The sequence below is a fragment of the Euleptes europaea genome, chromosome 11 (genome assembly GCF_029931775.1).
Source record: "Euleptes europaea isolate rEulEur1 chromosome 11, rEulEur1.hap1, whole genome shotgun sequence".
Taxonomy (NCBI): Eukaryota; Metazoa; Chordata; class Lepidosauria; order Squamata; family Sphaerodactylidae; genus Euleptes; species Euleptes europaea.
In genome coordinates this window covers 55201058-55223180 of record NC_079322.1, presented here as the reverse complement: position 1 = coordinate 55223180, position 22123 = coordinate 55201058, and the positions used below count along the sequence as shown (strand labels likewise).

At 41.9% G+C, this 22123-nt stretch overlaps 1 protein-coding gene across 1 annotated transcript; it reads right to left on the bottom strand.

Annotated features, from left to right (window-relative positions):
• Positions 1 to 741: 741 nt before the first annotated feature.
• Positions 742 to 15499, bottom strand: PTER (phosphotriesterase related). The gene is made up of 4 exons (XM_056857646.1): positions 15068 to 15499; positions 12456 to 12721; positions 6741 to 6881; positions 742 to 1008 (listed from the first exon to the last, which is right to left on the bottom strand). The coding sequence occupies exons 1-4, from the start codon at positions 15497 to 15499 to the stop codon at positions 798 to 800; spliced, it is 1050 nt and encodes a 349-aa protein (XP_056713624.1). The 3' UTR covers positions 742 to 797.
• Positions 15500 to 22123: the final 6624 nt, after the last annotated feature.

Below are 22123 nucleotides of genomic sequence, written 5' to 3'. Positions count from 1 at the left end.
GCTAGGAGTAGGCTGGGTTCCACCACTATTGCATCCTAGAGAGAATAGGCATGCAGCATGACTAGTATCCATTTTAACTAATAGTCATGAATACCCCTTTCCTCCATGAATATGTCCACTCCCCTCTTAAAGCCTATAAGAACATAAGAAAGGCCCTACTGGATGAGACCAAGGCCCATCAAGTCCAGCAGTCTGTTCACAGTGGCCAACCAGGTGCCTCTAGGAAGCCTGCTGCAACAACAGCCCTCATAAGTGCTGCACCAAGCCTTGGCACAGCACAATGTCCTTGTGATGGCTGTCAGGGTGTCTGCAGGAGCACTCCAAGAATGTTCCTTCTATCCTGTTTTTTTTTAAGCAGCTGTGGTGATTTTAGAAATATTGAAGCCTGTATCCTATCACTCTGCTCAGCAAAGTTTGAAGCCTTCTAGGCTTCCTCTGACAAAAGTGGCTCTTCCATCAGAGGAAAGCTGCAAACTTGGTCAAGTGACTTGGTAGGATACAAGCCTTAATAGTACATGAGGCAGAGCTAAAAGACTCCTCTCTGTTTGACAAACAACAGCTGCTATAGTTAAAAGTTGTGTTAAACCAATACCAAAGACTGCAATGCAAAGAATGGGCTTGACGTTGACAAGAATGCCGGCTGTACTATAAAATGAAGTCTGACAAATTTGTGGGAACTTGATTACTATTACTGGTTTTTCCGAAGAATTAGTGCTTCAAATTACCATTATTATTTTTTTGCTGTAACAAATATAACCTCAGAAACTTCACATGTAGCATACCCATGCTTACTTTCCCTACTTAAAGGTCAACCACTGTTTGGGATTCTCTACCAACAGTTTATTGATTTTGTTTTGTGATATGCCTCTAACTAACATTTTGGGGACTATGTTTTCAAGGATATGGGAATACCCGTGACCTCCGTATTTCTTCAGTCTATTCTTTGTGTGAATGTCATGAGCAACTACAACTTTGTCTTCGTAGCCTTCATCAATCAACATCCGAACTCTGCAAAATACAAATAATGCATATCTGTCAATGTCTAATTCATAATAATCTGATAGAAATGTAGTAATAATTCTTGAATATAGATTTAAACAGTATTACTAATGAGGGAATGTAGTCTGCTATACTTAAAAGATTATATGTACAAGTTGGTAAAAGAGGGAAAAAAAACCCTCCCAGTTATTGTCTGCTTAAGCATCAGCTTTTGGCTGAGCAACTGTGATGTAATAATATTCATGAGCATTCTACACAATCAAAAGAAAATAGTAGGTGAAATAATATTTGCAAACAACTTGGCTTCTGAGAGGGAAGTAAATCACCACTTTGGCTGCGAAACTCCTAGACATAACAGTAGCTCTCTGTATCTGACATCTGAGGGCCAAACTAGACATGATGGTATTCTTCTGGCAACCACAAGGATGCCACTACCATTTTAAGGAGATCTAAAAAGGCCTTCAGCACAGTGAGCTAAGGTGTTCCTGTTCTCCCTCCCCCACCCGTACCTTATCAAGTGCAAAAATGGCTGCACCCCTCATGCTGCAGCTGTTTCAGCACTTGAAAAGTCTTCCCGAGAGTAGGGGGAGACAGCAGCACTGTGCTGTGGGCCTGATCAGGATCAGCCCCTTGCTGCATTTTTAAAATCACCTTAAAATAGCGGGCACATCCCCAAGGCAGCCATGAGGACACCATGAGGACGTCTAGTTTGGCCCTAAGTGGGACTGTTGTCTAACCCAAAGGAAAATTCACAATACCATCCCAAGCAGAGTTACACCCTCCTAAGTCCACTGAAGTCAGTTCTGCTTAGGATGACACTAAGAATTTTTTTTTAAAAATGAAAGAATGCAATTTTATTGGTCAACTCAGCTCTTCCACAGAAAACTCTCATCCACTTCCAAAAAAATTCCTACGATGCTTATAAAAGATGCTTGGGCTTTAGCAGTTTACCTTTCACAGGGTCTCAAGGACAATTTTTTGCATGCTCTCCTTTTGCGTGAATCTGAATCATGGGATGGCATGCCCAAGAGGATTTTCTCAGAGCTAGCTCATGTTTCAGCACAAACCGCTAACTAAACATTGATGCAGGAAAGAGAATGTGTCTTTTATGAACAGTTTTGCTTCCTAAAGGCAGCAATCCTAAGAATACTTTCCTACGAGTAAGCTCCAGTGAATAAAATGGGATGCACTTATGATTGCTCCCTAAATCTTGTATGTATGAGACCCCTGGTTCTCCTGTTATTGTGGTTTGCTGTGGTCTGCAAATCCTATTAGCTCCAATGCCTAGTTCAGAAAGTTTGGTGGGCCTGTTTGGTCTAGTCAATAATATATTGGAGTAGAACATGAGTAATCAGAATTTAAATCCTTATTCTACTATGGACTATTTGGGCATTTGCTCCTCATCAGTAGCAACATAGTTGCCTATATTGCTCTAATAAACGAGCAGAGCTTCACATTATGACCGCAAATATATTTGAGCTAATAAGAATTACATTACAAATATTTAATATAAATGTAATTTGAGAGCATTGTAGTAGTTTGAACCACCTCAATTTTTTGGGAAGAGGTGGCATATAGGATAGCCAATGTGGAATCAGGCAGCTTAAGCTTTTCATGGCATGGAGGTAAACTGCATCACCTGGTAAATAACATCTCATTATGCCTCTATTAAAAGAACAGGACATATATATGAATTGAAAGTCTAAGCAAGTCTAAGTACCAAGTACTGCTGATTTCAATGGAAAATGAACTCTCCACGTAATTTATCTCAAACACACACACACACACACACAATTATTGAACTACAACACCAATAAACTGATAAAGATATCTGGACAAAACTGCTGTCTTGAGGAATGCTCTTATAGATGCATGTGCACATTCACATATTTACATATCTTTTTATTCGGCATTATTGGAGCTGAACGTGAGTAAGCCTAAAAAGTATTTCCCCCCTCAAATATTTATACAAAGAGACGGGGTCAGTTTAATTTGTATGAGTTTACGTTGAACGCAAGTCAAACATGAGCCAACTGAATTTTAAAAACATCCTGCCATTGTCCTAGTATGTTCAGCCATTTAATGGCATTTCTAGCATAAATGCATACACAATTCTGGGAGAAAAACAATAATATATCCCTATAAGAATCCACTAACACTTTTGTTCAGTCCCAGTTTAAAGAAGGAATGGCCATAACCGCAGAAGAGGAACGCTGCACTGTACACTGAACAAAACTTCTGTTACAGTCAACAGCAGAAGCCATTACTTCTAATATCTTTCTACCCGCACAACTCCCAGTCACATCTCACTTTTATTTGTCACAACATTTGACTCCAAGGTTCTAGGAATGGTTTCATGATGTGTTGTAACAGGACACAACAAGTCAGGGAAAAGTCAAAACAGCACTGACACCTTTATGTACACATCTTTTAACTTCACTTCTAATGAAGACAGCAGCGAGATATAAGGAAGATGTTATTACTGTTGAACAGTCATGTCAAATTCCCTTACTCTGAAAGTGCAGTTCAGAAGTGGGCTTGTGTCAATAGTTTGGTATGGATCGCTGTGTGCCATTAGTTTCAGTGTTACCATGCCCTCTGTTAATGTGAGTATTAGGGTTGCCAACTGCCTGGAGAAAAACATGCCCTGTCTGTTTAATAGAGGCTTAACGGGATATTATTTCCCTCCATGCCATAAAAAGCTTCGGCTGCCCATTTCCTCACACTAAACCTCTATTAAAGGGGCAGGATGTTTTCCCCCAGGCCTCTTGGCAACCATGGTGATTATACACTTTCCGGAAGAAAGCTGTCTTGAAACAGGTACTTTTCTCCAGCTAGTCCCTGCTTCATTGCTCATTTCACAATTGTGTGACTAACCGCGCATTCCTGAGCTGCGCCGGTGGCCAGAACGAAAGGCCTCTGGAGGCTGGCGAAGGCCCGTGCCAGCACAAGGGCCCACAGTGCTGGCGTCTGGGCAGCGTATGCCAGCGTTTGTGGCCCCAATGCCGGCATGAAGGCCCGTATGCCGGCCACTGCCATGGCGGAGTCCCGGGACGCGTTCCTGGGGCATCCCGGCGTCCCAGGATGCATTCCCAGGGCGTCATGCCGCCGGCAGCCTCCTAAGCCGTTGCGGCTCGGGAACGCCCTTTTTTGTTGTTGTTGAGATACGCCACCTAGGTGGCTTATCTCCTGTGCAACCCTATGCAGGTTGCATGGATTTTTGGTGCCGAGCGGAGGTTTCGGCTGGGCTGAAACCTCCTTAGGAGGCAGAACTACTGTGTTGCCTCCAAAGCCCTGGTGTAGGCATTCCCCTCAGGAATGCATGGTTAGGGTTGGGAAGGGATGGGAAAGACACAGAACTTTATTATAAAAGATCTGGAGCAGTCTCTAACCAGACATGGACAACAGAACAGCATGCTCCCTTCCCAAAGCTTCTCCTCTTGTTTTCACCCTTCCTGCATTTTCGTCATCATCAAACAGAATTAAAGATCAGAAATTCATTGAACGTGGTAATGGAAAGCACCGTCATATCACAGCTGACTTATGGGGACCCCCATAGGGTTTTCAAGGCAAGAGACTAACAGAGGTGGTTTGTCATTGCCTGCCTCTGCATAGACTCCCATTCAAGTAGGGGAGGGGCTGTGGCTCAGTGTTAGAGCATCTGCTTGGCATGCAGAAAGTCCCAGGTTCCATCTCTGGCATCTCCAGTTGAAAGGACCAGGCAAGTGTGTGTGTGTGTGTTAAGTGCCGTCAAGTCGCTTCCGACTCATGGCGACCCTATGAATGAAAGTCCTCCAAAATGTCCTAACTTTGACAGCCTTGCTCAGATCTTGCAAATTGAAGGCTGTGGCTTCCTTTATTGAGTCAATCCACCTCTTGTGTCTTCCTCTTTTCCTGCTGCCCTTAACTTTTCCTAGCATGACTGTCTTTTCCAGTGACTCTTGTCGTCTCATGACGTGACCAAAACACGATAGCCTCAGTTTAGTCATTTTAGCTTCTAAGGTCAGTTCAGGCTTGATTTGATCTATAACCCACTGATTTGTTTTTTTTGGCAGTCCACGGAATCCGTAACACTCTCCTCCAACACCACATTTCAAAGGAATCTATTTTCTTCCTATCACCTTTCTTCACTGTCCAGCTTTCACACCCATACATAGTAACAGGGAATACGATGACATGAATTAATCTAGTCTTGGTGGCCAGTGACACATCCTTACACTTCAAAATATTTTCTAGCTCCTTCATGGCTGCCATTCCCAGTCTCAATCTCCTTCTGATTTCTTGGCTGCAGTCTCCCTTTTGGTTGATGGTGGAGCCAAGGAATAGAAAGTCTTGAACAATTTCAATTTCCTCATTGAATTCAATTTCCAGGCAAGTAGGTGATGTGAAAGACCCCTACCTAAGATCCTGGAGAGCCGCTGCTGGTCTGAGTAGACAATACTGACTTTGATGGACTGATGGTCTGATTCAGTATAAGGCAGCTTCGTGTATTCGCTTAGCAAGTACTAACCTGGGCCGACCCCAATTAGCTTTCAAGATCGGGATAGCCTGGGCCATCCATGTCAGGGCACATTGACCTTAACCACAGTTAATATTAACAATCATAACCAGGATCTGAAAATTGCCAACTCTAAGAGGGAACCTGGTTAGTATTATGAAGTCAAACCAGATGTTACAGAGGCATAGTCTAATTGTTATACTGTGGCTGAGTTAACTACCTACAGTGGGATGGAAGGGAAAACTGGGGGAGCAGAAAGAACAGGCCGGACAGTGGTGTTAAACCCAGCCACCTCTAGCAGGTCTGGAGAGGCGGCATACAAATCTTTTCCATAAATAAATCCAGCATCCATTCTTTTCCTCCTGAAACTGCTTCTCCCCAACAGTCTTTCTCCCAGCAGGTGTTACTGATCTCCTTGGAGTCGCACCAGGAGAAAAACAGAAGGGCCATTTTTGCATGGTAATTAGCAGCGTGTTCTAGTATGAATTGCCCCACTTATGTTTTTGAATTTTTCACCATCATTCCGGAAGTGACTGCGAAGCCGGCACATACCTGCTTCGCATTACTAAAGAGCCCATTTAATGTGACCTTTGGTGTTTGCCGAAGAATCCTCCTCAAGGAACTATGCAAAACAACAGAGGCGCGTTAGCTATGCATATACTAATGGCTATGCAAACAGGAACAAAGGAGAAGGCGAATAGGCATTTTTAGTCGCATTTTGAAAAAGAGCTTTGAGCGAGCGTCAAAATTGACCACGCAAAAATGGCCACGGAAACAAGATGGCAGGTAGGAAAGTACGCATGTGCATACACATACAGACTCTTCATAGAAAACTGACAGGACACATACTCAGGTCAAGCTGGTGTGATGTCTAGTTTGGCCAAGGATTTTAAAAATATATTTATTCACTAAACTCTCAGTAAAATTCTTGAAGTGATTAAAGCCACTGGGGAAAGGGGAGGGGGAATTCACCTGCAATGCCAGAGGAGAGTCCCCCTTTTTCTCTTACTCGTGTCTAGGTAGTCTTACTGTAAGTCTGCACCAGACCTTTGGGACGCAACAGCAAGACTTCAAACTAAGAAACAAAAAGACAGCTCTAAACAGTTTTATTCAATGGCCCTTAAGATTGCAGCCTAAGACTCAGGGTCAGTTTGTGGCACTTTTAAAATGTAGCCGTCAAACAGGGTTGCTAGCTCCAGTAGGCATATCAGTGACTATATATTTACAATGTTGTTATACATACCTTAAAATCCTCTCATTGTCACTTGGCATATCAATATCTGGATTCATGTGGTAGAAAATGAATTCTGTTCCAAAAAGGTCATACTCTAAGTAGCATCCAAGTTTTGCAAACTCCAACAGCTTATCCTCATCAAATATAGTCCTGCACAAATCACAATTTATATATACAATGTAAACATATTTAAAGCCACCTTGCTGGCTGAAGTATTTTGTCTCATTTAACAACAGCCTTCCAATTTAACAAAGGTTGGTTTGTAACTCACTGAATTCTCAGCATTCAGACAATGTCATGTTTAGAAACACTGCTCATCCCTGCACATTTGGTTTATCAGTTCACATTTCTTGCTGTAATCTTTTTCAGCTACAAACTGAAGTGAGCGAGTGAGGAGCTCATAAATATTCCATTATTATAAATAAATCTTTCCTGAACTTCTCTCGTCTCCTTATTTTGTAGTCTGTTCAGAGTATTTTCATTCTGGCTATCATAGTGAATAGGTTTCATAACATCCACATGCACTTTTTACCAATATTCCTCAGTAGTCGGCTCAAGGTGCTGAGTCTTACCTTTAAAGCCCTTCACAGCTTGTAGCCCACATATCTGAAGGACTGGTTCTCCCCCAGCTCCACGTATCACAGCTATTTCTTCACAAAGTCAGGAAGGACCGCTATAGTCCATTTAAGAGTTTATTCCCTATTACCCCCAGCCCCTCCTAACAAAAATGCCTTTTGAAATGCTGCTCCTGAGAGACAGGGAGACCCCAAGAGCAGTATTTGGGGGAAGCAAATAAATCCTAGGGAAATAAATAAATCCTAGGGAAGCAAATAAATCCTAAATCCTAGGGAAGCAGCAGAAGGGGGAAAGTTGTGCTCTGTGGGCAAAAATCCACAAGTTACCCCTGAAAAATGTACTGAGTTTGACATCTAGTTGCAGGTTTGCTGAGTAAGTGTTGGGATATAATTGTTCCCATTGGTTTTTGCAAAGGAAAACTGGTCCAGGGAAGCACTGAAATGAAGCATGATAGCGTTCTGTAAACTGGTGCAAACAGTGAGCTTCACTGGGGAACATTTACTTCACCACAGCATAAATATATACTTGGGGTAGAAAAACAAACCCACAAATCTTACTGATTAATAATGACAGATGTTTGAAACAGGCTTCGGGTGCTGTGAAGCACACTGGCTTCTGCCACCACTAAGAGGTGTGTGTGGGGGGGGAGGATTTTACTACCCCAAGATACGCTGGAATTTGGCTTGGGATACTGACTATACCCCAAATATAATTCATCTAGGTTTTTCACACTTATCTCAATAAATTGGTGGGATTTTGAAAGTATGTGTGTAAGCAGAGCTTCAGATTTGCTACACTACCAGCAACAATCACCATTTAAAGAAGCTTAAAAGTAAAATCATATGTAGAAACACACCAAATAGTGGCTTCCAGTTATATTGGACATTGAGCTATGGTAAAAAGTAAAGGCTTCATAGTACTACAAAACAGATAAAAGCTATCCGTTTAACAATATAAGTATTGCGAAAAATAAGGTATGCATATTTAATTAAGATAAAACCCCATTTTGCAAATACGTTGCTAATTAAAAGACTAGCTCCAAAGACCTCAGTTCTGTTTAATATAGGGCTAGGATATTAGCCACTGAAGATACTCATTATTCAAGTTTGTTCTTTCCTTGATCGTTGGTTGTTGCAATCTCTTGGAAGCCCTACCAATGCATCCTGGCCAAGAGCTCAAAAAAAGGTGTCTCCACCCAAGGAAAAAAACCCTTCAATACATTCAACACAAATTATACAAATAAGTGTACTTGTAACTCTGCTTAATAATAGCATCACGCACCCCCATGGATCCCACCTTTTGATCACTCAGTGATGACTCAATTCATTTGCTACCTCAAGTTCCTTCTTCCTGTGCTGCCCTATAGGTGCCAAGGCAGGTTGCCGGCCCACAATGAAGCCCACCTTGGGCCCAGCCAGCAACACAAGTAAGGATACAGCACCCCTTCCTCTGCTGCTCTTGCTGGCTGCAGCCTGTCTTGGACATGGATGGCAGCGACACGTATCTGAGAGGTGATTCCTCCCACTTATTGCCCTTGTCTAATCTGGTATTGCATGCAGCCACTTTGGTCCCCTGGACATTAAACTGGCTCTGACCGTTTGTGGAGGTGAAAATATTCACCCAGAATGTAGACAGGAAACATTGCTCTTACTCAACTATAGCTTCACATAGGGTTGCCAACCTCCAGGTACTAGCTGGAGATCTCCAGCTATTACAACTGATCTCTAGGTACTCACTGGAGATCAGTTCCCCTGGAGAAAATGGCTGCTTTGGCAACTGGACTCTATGGCATTGAAGTCCCTCCCCAAACCCCACCCTCCTCAGGCTCTGTCCCAAAAACCTCCCACCGGTGGCGAAGATGGATCTGGCAATCCTAGCTTCACAGGACGATCCTAAATCTGACTGGTGGACCTGCATAGCCAGAACAAAGGCAAGGCTTCCTACCTGCTTTTGAGTTTTGCTTCAAAACATAGTTGTACAGCAAATGTGACTGGGTGCTGTAGTGGCTACAAGCGGTGGACTCTAATCTGGAGAACCGGGTTTGATTCCCCATTCCTCCACATGAAGCCAGCCAGGTGACCTTGAGCTAGTCACAAGGTCTCTCAGCCCCACCTACCTCACAGGGTGTATGTTGTGGGGAGAGGAAGGGAGATAGTAAGCGTTTGATTCTCTTTAAAAGGTAGAGAAAGTTGGCATATAAAAACCAACTCTTCTTCTTTATAATATTATCTGTGTGGACCCTGACTGGATAGGATTGCCTCAAGAAAAAGTCCGTTTAAAAATGCTGTAGATAAGAGAACAAACATCTACAGAGAGGCCTCGGAATAACAAAAAAGACAAGTAATGCGAGTGTAGTGAGACTTTTACACCCTGCTTCACTTTCTGCCTCACCAAATTGTGGGTGCAGTGCAGCCCTAATTTGAAAGAAGAATTCTTGCCCAACTATATTTCAGTGCTCCTTCCACTTAATGCCACAAAAGTCATTAGAGCTGGTTTAATTGCATCATAAGTCTGTTACCATGGAAATGACTGATGTCACAAATTCAATATTATGACTTAACAGCGGGATCCAGTAGAAAGAACAGATGGGATGAGTGAGAGAAAACCCTTGTTCAAACACAACTGTCACCAGCAGGAGTCTCGTTATTGCAAACTGTAATTAATAAAAGCCTTATTTTAAAATATTCTTCACAGTTTACAGACTCTTTAACAAGCGGGCTTTCAAAGGGTTTTGCAAGAGGGGTGGCTTCCATTTACGGCTTTGACACAGCTCAAGACTCTGTTGTTACCAAAAGCACTGCGGTAGCAGATATGAATATTGCAGCACTGTGATGTTTCCAGTGTCTTAGATCATAGATCACAGGAGCTCATCTACATATAGAGAAGGTAAAGAAATATATTCAAATCAGGCTTATTAATAACTACCAGGCTGGTCACCAGTGGCAACCAAGAATCACTTACAGACAACCAGGCAGGGAAGCGCTTGCAATCTGGAAGACAGCTGGGAGTTTCTTTTAGACTGCCAGTGCCACGAATGATTAACATAGGTAGGGCTGGGAAGGCATGTTAGCAACCTTTGTAAATTTATTTGCAAAGATGATTTAAGTTATACATGGGCTTTAGTCTGTGCATACAGTTCAGCTGTTTTGAAGTAAGGTAATGTTTGGGTATGGAGAATCTTCAGTGACAATCCTTGTATAAATATTGCACCCACAAAAATTCAACCAACGGCAGCCATATGACCACAAATAGCTTCCAGCCTTCAGCAGTTAGTATTGCTAATCAATACTTGGGTATCTGCCAACTAAGCAGCCATACAAGGTCACATAAGCTTGCCTTGGCCAAACAGACCACATTTCTCAACTGAAAGGATGGGAACATTCATTGCTTTGTTCTCTGTTTTATGTTTGCAGAGGAAATCACGTCATTCTTGTGGTAGTAAAAAATCTAGCTAATACAATGTAGCCTTAAAAAAACTTGTATTGTGTTGTTTAGCTGCAATATGTTTAGTTCTGCTTTTTTAGCTAGATTTTGAAGACTTATGGCACAGTAAAATCTAGCCTTTTCCTACACCGCAGATTAACTCTTATCCTTGAGCTAGTTGAAGACATTTTTTCTGCAGACAGGCCTCTGCAACGTTATAGGGTTGCCAGCTCTGGCCTGGAAAATGCCTGGAGATTTTGGGAGTGGAGCCTGGCGAGGGCAGGATATCATGCCACAGAGTCTACCCTCCAAAGCAGCCATTTCCTCCAGGGGAGCTGATCTTGGTCATCTGGAGACCAATTGTAACAGCAGGAGATCTCCAGGTGCCACCTGGAGGATGGCAACCATAGCAACATACCTGTTCCTCATCTGTAACAAGTGTAGTGCTGGCTGTGTGATGATAGTGGGTGGATGAGCTTGCTTTTATACAGAAGGCTGCACCAGATGACCTGTAATCCCTACCAATTCTACAACAGTATACGAGTGTTGTGATTCTGCAGTGATGTCAGCCAACATGCATGCATGTAAACTGGTTTATGCCACAGTTCTACGCATGCTTACTTAAAAGTGTGCCTTAGTGAACTCAGCAGGACTTGCATTACAAATAAACACACAGGCTTGGCCTGTTAGTGAGTCTGACTGACAAACATCTTACTGTACCATGAACCTCTTGGTGCAAACATTGCGTTAGATGAGACACTGGATAAGTGGGGCAGAGTTATTTTTGTCACTTACACTGAGCACTTGATTTGGCACAGAGGGAGAAGGCTGTAGGAGCTTGAGGTGGAAAGCAAGTCTTCATTGTGCATACACCTGTGCAGGTGTAGGGTGAGGGAGCTTGGAAGGTAGGAAGAAGCAGCATGAGAAAATAAGACCTGAAAGGCATAACAGGTTCCGAATGCACCTTCTTAAGATCTGAGAAAATCCTATTTGCAAGTCTTGCAATACAGTGAAGTGTCCCCGCACTGAGCTGGTCCCTGACATGGCCAGGACATGGCCAATGTAAAGCAGACCTGAAAAGCATGATTATTTTCTAGGTGCTTGAGAAGGAACTCAGGAGCATGAACAAACATATTCTAACGAGCAATGTGATACACCCACTATTCAGGCTGGCAAACTGGTCTCTATGCTTCCTGGATTTCACCAGGATTAAAAAAAAGTCACCAGTTCATTGGGTCACCATAAATCGGAAGCTACTTGACGGCACTTAACACACACAGAAACATTCTTCAGTGCTACTCAACTGATTTCAGGATCTCTAAGTGACGTGGCCAAAGCTGGATGTAAGAGATGCGGTATTTCTAGAACTGCCACAGCTTTAACATTGCAGTCCCTAAAACTGAATCAAGTGCTCAGTGTTAATGACAATCAGCAATGCTGATTCAATGATCTTAGGCAGGTCATGAGAGGGAGGGCATCTTGGCCATCTTCTGGGCATGGAGTAGGGGGTCACTGGGGGTGTGGGAGGAGGCAGTTGTGAATTCCCTGCATTGTGCAGGGGGTTGGATTAGATGACCCTGGTGGTCCCTTCCAACTCTATGTTTCTATTATTCCAAACTTGGTACAGACAGTCTGTAATATGTTTCTTAGAATCTCTGCTGTTTAGAGGCAGTACACATGTTCTTTTTGGAGAGAGACCTAATAACTGCAGAGAAAGCCATTTACCTATCCATGTGAGACATGACCGTTTTGGAGACATCTGCCCCAGCTTCCTGCATAATCCGAATGATCTGAAAAGGAGAATCGCCATGCCTGCCAGGATGGATTATGACAGGGCAGCCGAGCTGAGACTGGGCGTGCGCAGTGGCTTGAAGTACTTTGTTTTCGCTCTCTGTCAGAGGCCAAGAGCATCCAATTTCTCCTATTACGCCACACTTGATGTTGGTTCCATCCGCTCCATTGAGAACTTCATTAACAATAACCTCTGTCAGCTAGGGGAAATAAATGTTCTTTTAGTAACAGCTCTTTTCATACAGCATAGCATCAACAGTTTAAGTGAATCAATGTCATACAGCAAGAGAAAAGATGAACAAAAGGGCTATCGTCTTCCCATGTCTCCCACCAGTCCAAAAATGCTCTTATTTTCTGAACAAAAAGTAGAGGTATTAAGCCTAATGCTACTCCAAACACACGCAAAAGGGGCTATTCATAAAGTATCCCAAAAATCAGGAGAAGCAGAAGATAGCAAAGTTTTGAGAAAGGGACTGTGTACTATTTAGAATGGGACAATACAGGATTGATGGTTTTAAAAAATGTTAATATATGATATGCTTTGTGGTCAATTACAAAATATAATTCCAGTTGAATAATGCTAGCCTCGTAATATAGCTGGCTAACCGCTTTAAGCAATATCCTCTCACTTTATTGTGCTCTATGAAGCTGCAGGTATATACATTCTGGGGGATTTCCCCTATCTGATCCTCAAATTTCCAATCAAACAAGTATGAATTAAATTAGATAAACAATTATAATTAAAATGTTTGGTTCTGAGTATGTATACAGACAGTCAATATCATTGGTTTAGGAGTTGGCCACAACAGGCCCATGCCATTTGAATTGCTTGCTTAATCACTATAAAAGGAAGCATTTCCAGTCATTCTGATTGATACAGAGCTGTAAAAGTTCTGATTCACTGCACGTCATAGCTGGCTATTACACAAACCTTACAGCTAATTCCTGGGCCTTGCAGCAGCTGGGAACGGCATGGCCAAAGCGCCGCTGCGACACCTCCAAAGAGATTTCCTGGCCGCTGCAAGGCTAAAAAAGTCCTTTTAAAAAACAAAAAAAACGAAAGTGGGGAAAATAGCCCACAGAAATGCGGTGCAAACAAAAAGGTGGCGCAGCACCGCTGTGGCGGAGGAGAGCGTTCCCGGCCTGGAAGGGGTTAGGAAGCTGCCTACCGGCAGCTCTGCCCCCAGAACGCCCCAGGAACACCTCCCGGGACACCAGCGCAAGGACTTGCGCCAGCAGGATGCCAGTGGAAGGCTGAGCTGGCGTCCAAGGGCTGCGCTGCTTTAGCAGTCCTGGGGGGGCAACGCAAGTGGCACTAAGCAGGCATCCATGACAGTTTGCACTACACAAGTGGCACGGATATCGGCACAAGCCCCTCGCTGTCTTCTAAGCCCGTTCGGCCCAGGCTCAGGAATGAGCTATCAGTGTCCATTTCCCTTCAGTCCACAGACTGCATGACTGATCTTTTTTCTATCCGTTCTGCTTCTTAGTATTGGAGACACTCCAAACATGTATTTCTTTATAATGTAGCCTCTGGAATCTTTTTTCCTTACACATTTTCACTTGCAAAATTAAAGATGGGTTCTAATAATTGGCTATAATAAAGCCTTGGTCAGAATAGGCTAACTATGATAATTATTACCTGTTCTCTGTTTGTCAGTCTGACAGGTATTTTGACTTTACCACTGTGAAAAGGTCTAGCTACTGATTTCCTCATTACAAATGAAAAAAATCATACTAATGTTATATTTTTGTAATTGGAGCATGAATGGGACATGAACTCTACCTACCTGAAAGAGAAAAAATGAAGCTATCAGTACTCATTCTAGCTTTTTGAGGGTGATAACTCTTTTCTAGGCAGAAGACTTCAGAAAAGCCAGAGAGAACAATCTAGAAATACCCATCTTTTAAAGCTGAAAATAATTACTTGTTTCCTACTGCTCTTTTTAAAAAAAATACAAACAATGCATTTATAAGAACAAGATCTATTCTTTAATGCAGTAACAAGTTTTAATTGATCATTAGCTGGTAAAAGTACAGTGTCCCATTCAAGCAGTTATGCTGCTGATCGAAAGATCTCCAACTGAATAGTGTTATATTTTGGAAGAAGAAGAGTTGGTTTTTATATGCAGATTTTCTCTAAGTTTTAAGAAGAATCAAACCGACCTACAATCTCCTTCCCTTCCTCTCCCCACACCTTGTGAGGTAGGCAAGGCTGAGAGAGCTCTAAAAGAACTGTGACTAGCCCAAGGTCACCCAGCTGGCTTCATGTGTAGGAGTGGGGAAACTAACAATTCACAGGAATGTAAAAAACTCTAATAGCTGGACTGGTTTTCTTTGGTAGCCATGACAGTTTATATGATTCACTTGTATTGTTGCTATCAATTTGGGGTGGGGTAGGGGAAAATATGTAGCATATATTATGCATGCGCTGCATTCCCAATTTTGAGGCCTTTTCTAATCATGTTAAAACTAGTTTAGACAGCTTAGTCTACTCAGAGATCACCAAAAGAAGTGTCTTGTTTTTAGTATAATCTAGTACGTACCTGTTCCACTGACATTGCTCGTGTCTCAGCAGTATGAGTAGCATCTACATAAAAACCAGCTCCAGCAACAATATGGACACTGGTTTCTTCTGAAAGCTGCTTTAGGGTCTTCATGTCTCGTTTGATTCCTGTGGTTGTGTTTTCCACTATCGTCCCACCACCTGCAGCCTTATAGTGCAATAGCTCTTCCCTCACCGCATCTCTCTCTTGACATAGGAGAAGATTCTCTTTGTTGCTATAAGGGTTCTGTTTAAGCCAAAACAAGTTCTTCATCTCAATGGGTTGGTCTGACATTGCTTCCTGGCCTGATGGAGGTGGGTAATAACAGCAAGTGAAGCTCATCGTCAAGTGTTCATGGGTCATGGTGTAACCAAGCTGGCTGGGATCTATAAGGCCCAGCACAGTCTGGACTTTGCCTTTTAATGAAGGCATTATTCTTCTTATCTTTATCCTTAAAAGGTGAGTGCTGGGGAAGAAAAATATGCAAAAGACCTTAAATATTCCATCGTACACATCGAAGAGCAGAGTGGCACAGACTAACAGGGATACTTTGGGGGGAAATAAACCATTAAAATCAACCCCTCTTCCAAACTTACATAATAAAAACAATTTTTAAAAACAAAGTTAAAATACATACAAAACATAAAAATATTGGTTAGGAAAGAGGAATCACTGAGGGAATGCCAAACAAAGCAAAAGCCTTCATTCACTGGTGGAAGATTGTAACAGAAGGGTACAGATGAATCTCCTGGGAAAGAGAATTCCAGACCTTTAGTGCCATGACCGAGAAGGCCCTTTCCCGAGCTACCACCCACCTAATTTCAGAAAGCAGCGGTATCTGAAGCAAGATCTCCCAAGGTGACCATAATGGTCAGTCTTAGAAGGGTATAACACAAAATCTATGGCCTCACAGAAGGAAAAGAAGATACAAGTAGATGACCAGATGTGTGTGTATAAAGTGCCGTCAAGTCGCAGCCGACTTATGGCGACCCCTTATGGGGTTTTCAAGGCAAGAGACTAACAGAGGTGGTTTGCCAGTGCCTTCCTCTGCACAGCAACCCTGGACTTCCTTGGTGGTCTCCCATCCAAATACTAACCAGGGCTGACCCTGCTTAGCTTCTGAGATCTGACGAGATCAGGCTAGCCTGGGCCATCCAGGTCAGGGCAGATGACCAGATAGGAATGCCTAAATTGCCTAAGTCTGTGTATAGGGTCCCCACCCCCACCCCTCTAAACTTGTTTTTGTCATGTATAGTTCCAAGCCCATATATGCATATAGGATATTCTAATATTAGAAAAGAAACAAGAACCGCTGCTAATACATCTAGATAGGCTGAAATTGCTTTTACAAATACAGCCTGTATTTATTCGTGGGCTGCTCCTGTGGTATAAATGGGAGGGGAAGACTAGTAAGTCTTACTGTCTTTTGAGCGCACAAAGCATCAAACAATGATATTGGAAAGGTAGGGGTGAAATACTTGCAACTCTCCATCTCTTAGGCACAGATGAGCTTTCACTGTATAATCAAGTAAAAGGAAAGCCCTTAAAAGATTCAGTAAGGCCACAGTAGCAGCAAGAGTGGACTAACTGGGGATGGAACCACAAGAGAAATTGGGAATACGGAAATGGATGCCAGGCCAACTGAAACGGTATCAACCCAAACAAGCAAAGGGAAGAAATACATGAAGGAGCTGTTATGCTGGACAGGATGAGAACCCAGAGAGGATCTCTGAAATGTTAGGAAGACCCAGTGTACAAAGATAACCAAGGGATGCTGAACTCAGACACAATTCAGCATAGGGTTGCCAACCTCTAAATCAGTGGTTCCCAAACTTTTCGGGCCACCGCCCCCTTGGTTCCACAAATTCAACCCCAGCGCCCCCTACCCTATCCTATAAAAAGCGTTATTCAAAATAGGAGTTTGCATGATCACTCAGTAAGATAATAACAATAAAATTTCAAAACAGTAACAATTAATTGCACATCTATTCACAATCAAATTAAAACTTTTTAGTTGAAATTTATTCAACAAAACTGATTATCCGGTGGTACCAACTCTTCAAAGTCTGGAAAAAAATTCTGATAGTTTCCACCAAATTTGCCAGCATGGTGCCATAGCTTGATCTATTGTAAATTAGTGAACACCACAGTTGAAGGGGCCCACCTCTAGCACCCCCCTGCTGCCCCCTTGCCTCTTAGTGCCCCCCCCAAGTAATCCCACCCCTCCCAGGGACGAGTATTGCCCACTTTGGGAACCATTGCTCTAGATGGTAGCTAGAGATCTCCTGGGATTACAACCAATGTCCAAGTGAATGAGATCAGTTCACCTGGAGAGAAGATCAGTTTACCTGGAGAAAATGGCTGCTTTGGAAGGTGGACTCGATGGCATTATACCCCATTAAAGTCCCTCCCCTCCCCAAACCTTGCTCTACTCAAGCTCTACCCCCCAAATCTCCAAGTATTTCTCAACCTGTATTTCTCAACCTGGAGCAGGCAACCCTAATTCAGCAAGAGAATGTGGGAGGCACTGCCTTTTTCTGCCATACAGGAGGCTCTCCTAGGACAGATGCCCACAACTATGGATACAAATCAATCTTGGAAGCACAATAAATTGCAGAAAATTATTGACTGTATGCAAATATCACTAACTTCCTTAGTGCAAGAATCTGGATCTCTTTTCCCTAGAAAAGCAACATATGACAAAATTAATAATGGATGTGATACAAAAATATTATTATAGATTGCAATTCAGACCAAATCTCAATAGGGACTGACATCTTCTTATTCATTATACACAGTGAGTTTGGATGCAGTACTCCCCACCAGATGTGCCATGAAATGATCAAACATCCTCTCTCCGTATGCCAGAATTCTTCTGAGTTTGCGCTTGGCAAAGCTACCCACACACTCAGGACCTGCCTCCACAGTATGGGTCAATCAAGGGCGTTTCAGAGATACAACCACATTCAGGATTGTTATCTTGAATCTATAACTTTTCAGAGATGGAAAACCCCATGATATTTTAAATTACACATCCTCTTTGTCAATTCATGATTATTCTTAGGCTACTGCACGATTGCCATGAATTCTTTTCTTCATCTAGTTCTGTGGTAAAGATCTTGCTGTTCCATTTAGGTGCAAACATTGAAAGGTTCTAGAGTTTTAACAAAATCCAAAGTGCTCATTTTCTTTCTGCCAGCTAGCAAGTATGAGCTATTTATGCGGAAGAGGGACAAGTGAGCCTTTCCAGTCCAGAAGGTAGGCAGGCCACCATGTGGGCTAGTAAAGATAGTGGAATACAGCCCCTCTATGGTAGAAAATATACATAACTATATAGCAGACAGAGAATAACAGTTACAGGTAAGCAACTCTCTAAACTTCTACTATATCCTACAAAAGACACACCTGTTTCTCTCTATCCAAAACCCTTTTTGTTCAAGTTGAGCCTAAGAAAAACTTTTGTGAAATTAAAAAACTTATTGTTGTGATTCTTAGGATCATTTCAGACATTATTTGAAACCATGGTCTAATTAATATGCTATGGTTAGAATAATTGTTGGAAAATACATATAATTCCACTCACTTTTTTTTTTTTTTTTTGTGCCATCAGGTCACAGATGACTTATGGTGACCCTGTAGGGTTTTCAAGGCAAGAGACGTTTGGAGGTGGTTTGCCTTTGCCTGCCTCCGCATCACAACCCTGGCATTTCTTGGAGGTTGCCCATCCAAGTACTAACCAGGGCCAACTCTGCTTAGCTTCTGAGATCTGATGAGATCAGGCTAGCTTGGGGCTATCCAGCTCCAGGCATAACTCTACTATGGTTAATTAGGGCACATCAAGCCAGAATCTGGTGGGTTTATTAACCACAGCTACTCTGAACTATCTTTTCATGAGACGTATGAATGCAGACAACCAGGCTTAATCCTGGCTTGTTGCTTAGCAACACCTTTCCACGCAGCTTGCTACAGATAGAAGGCGATAGAACCAGCATTATTCAAGGCAAACCAGGATTTGAGAGATCGTCCGCTAGCCGAATCCTGATTTCATAAACTAGTTAAAACAAGCCATTGTTTTGTGTGAAGTCTGCACTATACCTTGTCTTAAAGGAGGTTTTGTAACATTATTCCCATTTGTATTTTCCCAGTGGATCTATATGGGCTGCCTGCATATTTTGTCTACATAGTATAGAACAAAAAGGAACAACTGAATTGTTCAAGGTGAGAACGGAGAAATTTCCATAGACGATCACCTGATGAAGCAAATTGCAAAACATGTAAGGATCTAGAAGAACTAAATAAATTCTCAACCTTGAACCTGGCTCTTTTTTGTCTTCTCCTGTCCACTGGTGTGGCCTTATTTTTCTCCTGTCTACACAGTATAACAATGTTTCATATAAATGAATCACAGAACTGAAAAAAACAACAACTGTTTATCACCTAACAATGGAAACCGAATTACATAGTATAACTTTAACATGCCCCCCAAAAAAATTTTCCATCCATAGGTCACTGAAAGCCAAATTAGGTAATATGACTTTAAGGTGGACCCACCACCACCCATATTTTCCATTCATTTGGTCACACTACCTGATTTGGCTGCTATTGGTTCTATAAATCAGGTAGCCCAAAATTAAACTCTAGTTTTGGTAATATAAGGACTGTCACTCTTTACTCTGCTTACGCTTTCTGCTTTCCAAAGGGAGTTTAAATTAATGCTACAGACAGATTCTAATAACCGATGGCCTCTTAACCAGAAAGAATGGCCATTGGTCCTTTACTTCAATTTACTTTGGTATACAGTCCGGCAGTCCTTTGCAATGAGCACAAGTTAATTTAGTCAGTCAGCCAACAGCATATCACAATACCACATTAAGACTTTAATGTACTTTGGACGGGGCGTCAACAAATGTCTCCTCCTCCCGGGCTTTTTGAACATCAAGTCTGAGGAAAAGTTTTGCAAAACATTTTGCTAGCTTCTTCTCTTACTTTTAGTTGGTCCTAATACAAGTATTGGTAGGATACTATTACTTTTTTGGGTTTTTTCTTAATTCTATAAACCAAATTGAGTGTACATGCTAAGTAAAATATGGTTTTTGTGTGTGTGTGTAACTTGTGAAAAAGCTCTTATTTGCAAGACAAGCTTTCTTAGGAAATAATGGCAAATGGTTTGGTATTTCATCTCTTGTTAATTGGTCCAGCTCTTGTCTAATTAACAACTGGTTCTGCTTAATCACCAGCCACATCATTAGGTCAGTGAAGACATCCATCCTTACAATTTAAATAAAACTTCTTTTGTGATTTAGTTTGATATAGAAAGTTTATTTTTAAATAATATACTGGTAAACTCCTCATGGTCTTTTAACAACTAAGGCTGTCACGTTCCAAGGCTCGAGGTCAGCTTTTGCAAGGACTAGATCCCCTACCATTTACAATTAACTCAGATTCTCGTATTTAAGTTTACTTTCCATATTAACACTAAACATAGCTGACTGCCTAGTTCAATTCAGATCTGCCTGATGGTAGAAGCAAAGGCTTGAGGACATGTAGTTATAAGCTCCAGTCAGCCAAAATCAACAGTTATGAAACAAAATACATGTTTAATGATGTCCAGAGGATAGGACTAACTGGAGCATACATTATTGATTAAACAAAAGCCCTTCCTGTCTGCCTTTTAGCGCATAATACCATAAACATTGGTTTGTTACTGGTAAAAGCCCTCAAAGCACATTTTCAGAGTTTCCCTTTTCCTCCATTAATGCAACAGATAAGCTGGAGTCAAGAGGGCAAAGCGCCAAAGAGGTCCATTTCTTCCAGAGGCTCATTTTTTTAAGGGCTGAAGAGTGTAACAAAACATCAAACTGGCACCCTTTCGTAGTGCTGGAGGATGACCTACCCAAAACACGCCATTATAAAAATAAAGCATCCCGCAGAGAAGCAAGTAGGGTTGGTGTCACTGAGCCATCGATGACTGACTGATCTGCTTTGTGAAATCTAAAAGAGACAGGAAGCTTACTGGTGTCGGATTTTCATGCATTGTTCTACAGAAGATCCAAATGCAAGTTAGAAAAGATTGGTTTGCTATGGGATGAAAAAGGCAACTTTAGATGGATGCAGTTGACCTCTTCTAAAGGAAAACCTCATTGGAGGGTAGGACCATAACGGGATTGCAGTATGCAGGTCAAAGCATTGACTTGTTTATTGAAAGCAAAAGTAATCTTCATTTTGCTGGAACAGGTTCCTAGTTTATTAACGCTGGTCAAGTCACCAAACAGAGTTATACAATGCATAAGATTTCTGAAGGGATTTCTCTAGCGCGAATCATTAAAACCAAATGCAAGCACAGTTCCTTTTGATTAAATTCAGGTTGTCTGACCCAGCTATTAATTGACTACTTTTGATGAAAGCTGGTGTTCTGTTAGAGCAGGCCACAGTTCTGGGAAAGGTTTAGTGATCTGACTCAAGGCAGAGAGGGAGAGAGAGACAGAGAGAACAATAAGCTAAGGTAACTGTATAAAATGACTAGCCTTTCTCATTTAAAAGAGGTGTCCTCATATTTAAACAAACACCCACTGGATTGCTGGTGATGTTAAACCCCATACATTTTCAAATTAAATTCTTCCACATGGCTTCCTTCCAGCTCCACACAGGACAAAAATGTTTAAGTATGTAAAAAACAAAAAAGCTTTAATTGCTCATTCTAAGAACACTTTTTTATCTTTGTACACGTTATATATGCATTAAAAGGAAGTAATTCACTAAATCAGCTTTCTTAGCTTGACATTCAAGACTAATTTTTATCAGCTCCTTTCTGGCATAGTTAAATTAATCTCATTATCAACTAATCTTGTCTAAATCCTGTAACAACCTGTGTTGTGTGCATGAGCATGTTTCTGCAAGAAATATCTACTTATAGCCTGCAGATTCTGTCTGCTAAAGAGACCATTTGCTTCACTGTGGTGTGCACGCACCAAACACTGATCTTTTGTACTGCATGGAAATGTGACGTTCAAAACTTCCCAGATCTTTTGCAGTGAAGAACTATCAGTGCAATATTTG